At 40.8% G+C, this 9,709-nt stretch overlaps 1 protein-coding gene across 1 annotated transcript; it reads right to left on the bottom strand.

The window, feature by feature from the left end:
* Positions 1-202: 202 nt before the first annotated feature.
* plk3 (polo-like kinase 3 (Drosophila)) lies at positions 203-7,425 on the bottom strand. Its single transcript, XM_066692037.1, has 15 exons — positions 7,158-7,425; positions 6,060-6,167; positions 5,792-5,908; positions 5,571-5,700; positions 5,246-5,333; positions 4,998-5,093; positions 4,315-4,513; positions 3,840-3,969; positions 3,622-3,731; positions 3,373-3,490; positions 2,871-2,954; positions 2,519-2,681; positions 2,286-2,415; positions 1,899-2,009; positions 203-1,720 (listed from the first exon to the last, which is right to left on the bottom strand). The coding sequence occupies exons 1-15, from the start codon at positions 7,365-7,367 to the stop codon at positions 1,523-1,525; spliced, it is 1,992 nt and encodes a 663-aa protein (XP_066548134.1). The 5' UTR covers positions 7,368-7,425; the 3' UTR covers positions 203-1,522.
* Positions 7,426-9,709: the final 2,284 nt, after the last annotated feature.

Genomic DNA, 9,709 nt, shown 5'->3' on the forward strand with positions numbered 1-9,709 from the left:
GAAGTCTATGGGTTCCAGACATCACCAGATGCTGCGTTTCGTCCCTGGTGATGCTCTGCCAGGTCTGTACTGCAGCTGTCTTTAGTTCCTGCATGTTCTTGGGGCAGTTCAGGTAAAGGTTCATGCAAAGTTAATTTTTCCATTAAGTCTTTGTATGAAGTCCATTTATTCCCCATGTAGCACAGTAAGTAGACACTAAATATCAATTTTGATATGCTTTATTTTTAAATTTTCCCACACAATTAAAACAAAAAAAAAGTGGTCATATTTAACTTTCTTGGTGTCAACACAAGACATTAATAAATAAGGAAATGCATAAATAAAAATAAATACATTAAAAGACAAGACTGATGTGGTTGACAATAAATAATTGGTATGTAATTGAAATGCCACAAATGGACATTAAACCAAACTGCCCGGATCGAGAACACAAATCGCAAGTTTAACACTTAGGCGGAAGTCACAGTTTACACAGGAGTAAGATATCAGGGTGGTTTGGAGTTAGATAAATCGCACAGATCGCAAAACAGCTAACAGTTACACACCAAGTCACTGAAATTACAAGGACAATTAGATTTAAATCTGAAAAACTATGTTCAGACCAAGGTTCACCTGATGTCCAATCCATTTTAAACAGTGATGTACTGTAGACAAATTCCTCTTCCAAACTGATATTCAAGCTTATACCTTCCCCCCCCACCAGCTTCTCCAATTCCCTTTGACTTTATTCAAAATGGTAGATTCACAGGAGGAGTATTATTGCACATTCCAGGTTTACCACCAAAAGGCACTCCTCACCCCCCCACCCACCCTTTCACATTCATAAAAATCGGCCATTGTACCCGATCTCGGACCAAAACGCGTTCTCCTGCCAACTCGTAAGACTCACCTTTTTCTTTAGCTATATTTTACTTTGTTTAAAAAGGAATGACCTACTTATGGAATCTATAGTTTAAAATAATAATAATAAAAAAAAAAAAAAAAAAAAAAAAAAAAAAACACATTCCAACTTGTGATAAAATAACCCCCCTCCCCCCTCCAAACAAGGAAAAACTGCTTCATAGTGCAAATTGCCACATTTTCTCTCCCCACTATTTTAGGTGTGTACCGTTAGTGAATCAAAATGTCAAACATCTTAAAACCCAAGTGATTTTAAAGCATAAACAGAAAGGCTCTTGTTATGGACCCTACACAGAGGGCTTTGGGATGTTCAGTTGCCCAAGACCAGTGATCTCAAGAGGACCAGTAAGAGAAGAGCTTGGTACTGGCAGAAAGGGAGAGGATCAAATTGTGCGCAGGTGACAAGACAGTAGTGATATTGCAGTCAGTTGAAGATTTAAACCCTGCCTCTTCCCCATCCAAAAAAAAAAAAAAAAAAAATTAAATGTGCACCATAGTCCAAAGAGGCCAGACACTAGCCAAAGACAGAGACATCTCTATTATGAAGTCCCATCCGTCGCTCCTCAATAGAAGCAATGCAGAGGATCACGGCTCCAGATGTGAAGCCCATGAGGGACCTTCCTTACGAGGACTCGGCCCGGTGCTGTAGCAGCTGCAGGACGTATCGGAGCCGGTGCCGTAGGTCCACGGAGCAGCCCTGCTCGGCCAGGGTGCGCAGTCCGTAGGTGTAGGACATGCGCTCTTTGCTGATGTAGGTCAGGAGGTAGGAGTCCTCACACTTGCACAGGATTAGTTTGGTGTGGTCCGTATAGAAGTTAACCTAGAATGTAAGAATAGCACATCAAGACCCAGATTCTCAAGACTTCTGAACTATACTGTGACCATTTTGAATTTTAGTAGAAAACCAAATAAGCATGCAATTAATGACCAAACTACAGGTGCAAAGGGAGAAAAAAAAGGAGTACTTCCCCCTCCCTCCCTGCAGAAAGACTTCTCACCTGGAGAGTCCCATTGCTGAAGAGCATGACCAAGGCGTGCTCAGTCTTCACCCATTGGAGCAGCAGCAGAGAAGAGGATCCCTGGTCTTCACGACATTGGAGGTCTCCACCCTGAACAGAGAAGGCAAAGACTGTCAAGAGACTGAAGACAAATTCTACAATGTGATTTATTAGGAGAGGGCCATGTCAGAACTCAAGTGCCACGGATTCCTTTGCATCGGAATTTTCCCTTGCTATACAATTCCAACGTTAACAGGAAATTACTCAAGAATTTACTACACCCAACTTAGGTTTTCCTTTCAAGGTGTAGTCGATCCAGGTAGCATAACACCTTAGTGCGCCATACAAAAATCCTAAAAAGGAAAAGTACTCAAGTAAAACACTTGCCTCCATCAAGTTCTGTTCCATGTAGTTGGCAACGTACTCAACGATTTGCATCTGGCTGCGCAGCTGCTCTGGCACTGCAGAGGCCGGAAAGGTGAAGTGTTTATTGTTGGTCAAATAATAATGGACAGTCCTATAGGGGAAAAGTTAAAAAGTCAGTTCGCACACCCAGAGTATCAATTTTAAGGATCTATTTTTGTAGAGCTTTATTTAAAAAAAAAAATTCTTATACTCACTTGCGCTGATCACACAGACCGAGGTGTGTTCCTTCGTTGAACAGGACGCCGATGTTCTGGTTTGACAGCTGGTAGCCAAATCCATACTTGTTGGAGTAATCCACCCATTTGGTGACCCAAACAAAGGACTTGGGCCTTGACAGACAGGGTGGGTTCACTGATGCTTTAATAAAAAGCAATGAATCCAATTAGTAATTGACAATAAAAATCAGTCTATTCCACTCCACCAAGTATCAAGACACCCTCCAAAAAGGCATGCAGTTCCCCCCCCCCCCCGTTTAGGAATCAGTTGTGTGCAATTCCTCTCAGCAGAGAAGTGGTACTGATCAGTAAAAGGAGGCTTCAACCTTACCTAAAGGCATAGAAGACAAGCAGTCATTTAAAACCTTGACTGCAGCCTCCGAGACTCCAGCAGCAGTGATGCCATCTTCACAGGCTGAGGGGAAAGCAAAGAAACGCATCCAGTTATTGAAATGGGCTTTGTTGATCAAGCTAGCGCCAGTTCAGGGTTTTTTTTTTTGGCAGGAAACCGTCTGCACTTTGCAATTCAAAAGGCTGCTTCTGCAACATGTGCTTCAATATGCAAACACTTCCCCACAAGAATGACACAGCAATCTGGACTGTACAAAAGACTACTGAACCATTTGTCGCCTAACAAACCAGTCAGTTCAGAGCACACATCACTACCTATTCATAAGTTAAAGAATCCTTTTCAAAGAAAGACAAAATTGAGAGAACTGGAGTGGAAGATACAGGTTCTTTAGCTTGGCTTTAAAATTGTTCAACGTTGTTACATAAAGCATTCGAGTGTTAAGCCCATCTTCCTCACACACAGCCATACTGCCTTTGCTCACCCTCACTACTGCTGGCCATGGTGCCTTTGAAGGAGGGATATGAGGATTTTCTGGATTCGTCCTCTGCCTGGGTGTCTATCGGCACAGAGCTGGCCAGCTGACCACTGGGAGAGGTTGCCTGGGGAAAAGGGAATTTCGATTAAGCTGCAGGAAATCACAAAAGGCCAGCGTTTAGATCAAATGGATTATTTTTTTTTTTATTTAAATAGTTGAAATCCAATATAGATCCTTCATGAACAAACACACTACCTCATTTCCCTCCACAGTCTTGTAGCTCATCTGCCGGCTGATCGAGCTCTTGACGATGCCAGTGACCAGCTTCGAGATGTCATCCCGGTCCTCACAGGGGCTCTTCTCAACTGGGAGAAGAAAAACATTTAATTAGGCTGACCGCAAGAAGTGAACAAGGACTACAGAGACTGAAGAAGGTCAAGAGGAAAGTCGACAGGCGTGGAATTTGAGTTTACCTTTCTTTTCCTTCTTTTTGCTGAAGAAACTCTTGGCCATCTTTGTGAAGAACTTTTTGGCAGGACTTGGAGGGTTAATTTCTGGGACCATAACACAGCTATTAGGAGGCAGTTTGTCTGGAGTGAAGCCCTGAAGGAGAAAATATGGCAAATTATTCACAATCTCCATGTACTTAAAAGGCAGTAATACACTCATAAGCGTCACCTAGACTGATATTTGCACATCATTAAAGAATGAGGCTTGGGAGCTGGTGTGTCAAGTTATTCCAAGAACAGACACGGGAAGTCTTATTCCCCATATTTTACTGCGTAACAGAGTCTGTATTAGATTTAAACATGAGTTGGTGTGGAATTTCAAATATTTTGAAACCAGGATGTGAAATCAGGAAAGGTCATCAGGTCCCAACCTGCAGACACTCGTTACGTTTCTCAATAACCACTTCCCTGCTGGTGGCTTCTGTAACAGCATGCTTACTTTAGTGAAGAACTCATGGCTGAGGATTTGGTCCAGCGTCAGCCGGTCACAGGGGTTTCGCTGCAGGATTCCCGAAAGGAGCTTCTGAGCAGAGGGCGAGAGGGAATGTGGCAGTGTGTACTTCACTTCCTTAATGCACCTGTAGGTCTCCTTCAGGTCCAAGGTCTCAAAAGGTGGGTTTCCACAAAGCAAGGTGTACCTGCAAAAACACCATACAGAAAGAGTGATAAGAAACCATACCAGATCACTGGTTTCAATGAATACACTTTAAAAACATCCCACAACATGACTGCCCTCCACACCCACATGGACAAGACTAGACTTAACCCCCCCCAAAAAATAAAATAAAATACACATGCAAATTAAAAACAATGTACTCATTACTCAGCCGATACTCTGACTCGCTATTAGCTAACGTAAGCCACCATGACCTCACTGGAAACATCTACAGGAAGTTTGTGGCGAACCCATGTACAGGTTTGTTCAGTTCAACTAGAATAGATTAAAGCTAGGTTTAAAAATGGGTTTGTTTCTCTGAAGTTCACCACTTATTTTCCTATCCTGCTCATACCACTAGCACATTTTGTACACAGAGATGAAGAGGCAAGGCTTTCACAAGTTGATGTTTTCAATTAACAAACATTAGCAAGTTTGGAGACCAAAAATGAACCTCGTCTACTTACATGACACAACCCAGTGACCAAACATCAGACTCTGGTCCATGGCCCTGCCTGTTCAGTACTTCAGGAGCCAAATAGTTGGGAGTGCCACAAATAGTTCTGTAACAATAAACCAGCCTGCATTAGTACAGTTTAAACAATCCAGATAAACAACATTTGAACTGTACAAATCTAGGTGTGGGATTGTTGATTTACTCAAGGGCAAGCCTAAAATATATATTGCGGTGCATTAAATATCAGATCAGACTTACTTTTTTCTTTGATCCACTGGTTCAAGCTTAGCAGCCAAGCCAAAGTCTCCAAGTTTCAACTCCATTTTATCGTTCACAAAGAAATTACCTGAAAGGACAGTTTTATTGAATGTGTGCAGAGGATTTGTCCTAAATTGTAATACTCCAACCAGCTTTGAAGAGGCAATACAAAAAGGCCTTTAAGTCTAGATTTACAAAAATAAATCTGCAGTTTGTTTTAGTTCAAATGGAAGAGAAGAGGAATAAGCAATAAAAACTGTACTCTTCACGAGTAAAGGTCCTATGACTACAGCAACACCAGAAATGTAATTTTCCTTTGACTAACCTAGTTTGAGGTCTCGGTGAAGGATCCCTTTGTTATGGAGGTATTTCAGTCCAGATATAATCTGCTTGAGGTAGTATCTCACTTCTGGATCTGTCAGTGTGTGTCGTGCTTTCCAGATGTGAGCTAGAGACTGAAAGGGAAATGGAAAACACACGTAAGATGGAGTGCTTTTGCACCAGTACCACCATTGATGTCTTCCTGCAGAGAGGCCTGTTACTCACCTTTCTACTGCAGATCTCTAGGAAGATGTAGATATTATCCTGGTCTTCAAAATGATGAGAGAACTTGACGATGTGTTTGTGATGAAGAGTTTTGTGAAGCTCAATTTCGTTTGTAATCTGGAAGGGGGGGGGAAACAAAAACAAAAGATGTCTGAGCAAAGCATAAGCAGAAGGGGTTAAAATAGAAAAATCACCAGATATTCAGGGTATAATTACCACAGGAGTATTTATACAAATGCATAGGGAACAAAAGCCTTGCGCGTTATACCTTCTCTCTCTGGTGTGGTTTTGCCACTCTGCTTTGGGGTATTACTTTCACAGCATACACCTTGTTGTTGGCAACATCTGTCATTTCGTAGCACCGTGCAAACCCTCCCTGTGGAAAATAAAGGTTAAAACAAAACATGAACGACCGAGATTAACCATTAAATTTACACAACAGCGGTCTGAATTAAGGTAGGACTATCCGACACTGTCTGAGCAGCAATTTCAGTAGGACAGTAACAAAGGGTCATCACACATGACGCCATATAGGTGCTCAGTTTTTAAGGAACAGGGGGCATTTGCAATATGTGTCAATAAGGACACACAGCTGGTGTGCTACTGAAGATGCAGAAGGATGCTTTTGCCCAGCATCCTTATGCATTGAAAGGATTACACATTGTTGGATGCTGCTCTCTGCGGCAATGCTGGCTGTAGGACACTGCACTGAGTGAACGTGGATAGTGCTAGAAAGAGGCTCTGGTCTCATCAGTGTATGGCAAGCACGGCTGCTTTCAGTGTGGCAGCTCATTTATTACATTTTAAGACCATTTGTAATCTGCATAAATAAAAACTAGAGGGCAAGCTTACAGGAAATGAATAGGCTATAGAGCCATCTTACATCAACATTAGAAAAATCAGCTCCCCCACCCAGAAATAATCTCTTATCGAGGGGTTTGTACACACATTTCTGTATCCGAGTCATTAAATCCGGTGAGTCACAACTGCGCATCCATTCATCTCAGGACACATGCATTGCCTCAGCGGTCTTAAATCATCCACACCTGACCCACAGCAGGACACTACCATTATGGGTTTTAAAAACGCATCTATCCATCTATAAATCAATCATCTTCAACAACAGCAGTAGTTAAAACTGAACAGCCTTTTTTAAATGCATAGCCTAATACATCCAGAAGCTGGGGGTTAATTTTTAAAGCCAATTCTCCATCCTTCCGACAAACACGTCAATAATGGCATCTCTGACATCTCACACCTTACAGAAAACGGGTTGAAAAGTTAAAATGCGAGAAACAAATCAATCCGGCAGAAGGAGCACAATGCAGCACAGGCGGGGAGACGGGCTGCACGGTGGCGGCTGTACCTTTCCCAGCAGCTTCCCCTTGCAGTAACACCTCCCCGTCTTGGCGTCGGTCACCGCCTGGGCCAGTTCGGGCCGGGGCTGCTCCGCCTTGGCTCGGCTGGGTTTGGCTGGCTGGACAGCCGGCGCCCTGTCGGGGCTCACTTTGTATAAATCCGGGCTCATGATGTGGCAGGCCAGTCGCTGTGAGTTAGAGAAACGCGCCGCTTCCATTCATTCGCAATCCCAGCGCCGTCGGAGAGATAGAGCCGCAGTCCGTCCCGCTACCCAGCACACAAGCCCGGGCAGGGAATCCCTCCAGCGTTATATTCAGGGCTTGTGTGACGTCATGCGAGGGGGCGTGGAAGTGGGAGGAGTCTCGTTTAAAGAACCCCCGTCTATTTGCTTCAATGTATCCTGCTTTGTCAGTGTAGTTTCATGAGACTTGAATTACACTCAGGCAAACCACAGATTTAATGGACACTATTTATCATGAAAGCTGTGACTCCACACAGCTGTATGACACATTTTCTAACAATGCAAAATATTGCTATATAACCCATGTATAAAACATGCAGGCAAGATCATCAAAGAAGAGAGAGAGACGCATAATGATTCATAAATTCCTTTTTTATCCAATTCCCAGACCAAAGCATGGCATTTTCCGGAGTCATTCCAGTGGCCACCTGAAAGGACTATAGGGGGTCATTGTTTAAAATCACAGATGGATTCAAATTGTAATTTGCCACGGAATCATGAATCATGCAAAGTCAACCTATAGCCAAATAACTTCAAGCAAGGGCAAGGCTGTGAATGGGAGTGTTCAGTCTGCAGCATAATGAGCCAGTTTCCCTTGAATGTTTGCTGCCCTCTAGCTTCAAAAAATGGTTAAGAAAACAGTTGCAACTTAGCCATGAACCAAATAATCAAACAAACAAATACAAATTCAACAAATCATTTCAGAAAGGTGTTATGTTAGGAAGCAACATATACACAGTTGTGTTTCCTGTTATGATAAGGTCCACCATAAATTGGGAAAACCAGCCAACCTGGTTCAGTCTTTTTGAAAAAATAAACAGAAACTAACCCTCTCTATGTTAAGGAGTTGCCGAGAGACAAAAATGTGTATTCAGCAGTCTGTTGTTGATTGATTTTCCTTCAACAATGTTTTTTTTTACATATTGTTTCTTATAAATCAATCACATTACAATACAATATCATGGAATTTCTTCAGCTAAATCCAATACACAAATAAAATGTAGTTACAGATTACTAGATTCAAATTGTTTTCAACAAACAACTGCAACTGAAATAGCTTTTATCTTCATCATCACAATCAACAACACAAACAAAAGTTGAAGCTTTAGTACATCTATTTTAAACTATCTTTTTTAAATTTTTCTTTTTGTACTTTAACAATAACAGAATTTAAAGCATCTGAAGATAACTTGTCTGCATGTGACAGTGCTTTATATATTATATAGCATTATATATTATTTTATATGTATTATTTTATGGTAATATGCAGCTTAATATCAGTGATAGTTTGCAATTGATGTTGGGGTATAATTTAGGTTAGGAGTAGTATACCTCAGTTATAGTATGTAAAAGAAAGCTATAATAGCAAGTATGTTCATGTTCATGATAGTATGTAGTTTACTATATGAAGTATTGTTATTATTATTATTATTATTATTATTGAACATATTACATCATAACCCCTTTATAATATAGTAAATGTGAGCCCAATAAAGAAAAAACAAAGTGTGGTAGAAGACAGCTTAAAAGGGTCATAAAGGGACAATACATTATCTTTGGCAAAGTGTACCTTTTGTTCCCTACGTAGTGTGGTTTACTGTGGTAAGAATATAGTAAGGCTTAGTGTGATGCAGAAAGGTAAATATGTAGTATAATTTATCATGGTAAAAATATGGTTAAAAAACTAAAATATAGCATGGTGTACCATGGTAAAAACATGCTCATATATGGTAAAGTGTAATATGGTGCAGCATGGTAAAATATGGTTAAACCATGGTAAAACTGTGGCAAAATCATCGTAAAATATTTTAATGACTGATTAATTCAAATGACAGATACGCTAGTGATACACAGCAGACCAGATACACTGTCTGGCCAATTGCAATAACTCATCAAATGAGGAAAGGGAGCCTCCTGGTGGGTATCTTCATGATAACATCAAAAATACACATCAAATAAGCTAAATAAACGAATATATTAAATACAATATACCATTAAATTGATCCAGTATTAGTTCTGACACAGGTGGAAACAACTTCCGAAGACACATCCACTCCTTTCAAGACTTTTAATTTTCTTTTTCCAGGTTCCGTAAAGCATCTGATTTCATTTTCCCATCTTCCACCTGGTCCTCTCCTACTGAAAATGTTCACTCTTTCCATTATATTACATCTCTCCCTTTCTCTCTTATACCCTCAAAATTCAGTGGTTCTAAATCATGTATTTCATCTACATTTTCTGAACACTATGACATTAAATTGATATAGCAGTTTCATTCTATTTGAACATAGTCCAGACATGTCCAAAACTTCATTTTT

This window comes from Amia ocellicauda, chromosome 19 (assembly GCF_036373705.1).
Source record: "Amia ocellicauda isolate fAmiCal2 chromosome 19, fAmiCal2.hap1, whole genome shotgun sequence".
Classification (NCBI taxonomy): Eukaryota; Metazoa; Chordata; class Actinopteri; order Amiiformes; family Amiidae; genus Amia; species Amia ocellicauda.

Bases quoted from the DNA above. Each gene is read 5' to 3' on its own strand.
- plk3 (XM_066692037.1), bottom strand. From the start codon at position 7,367: ATGGAAGCGGCGCGTTTCTCTAACTCACAGCGACTGGCCTGCCACATC. The intron at 5,094-5,245 runs GTAAGTCTGATC...TTATTGTTACAG, and splicing joins CCAGTGGATCAAAGAAAAAA to AACTATTTGTGGCACTCCCA. The intron at 3,732-3,839 runs GTAAACTCAAAT...TTCTTCTCCCAG, and splicing joins CAAAAAGAAGGAAAAGAAAG to TTGAGAAGAGCCCCTGTGAG.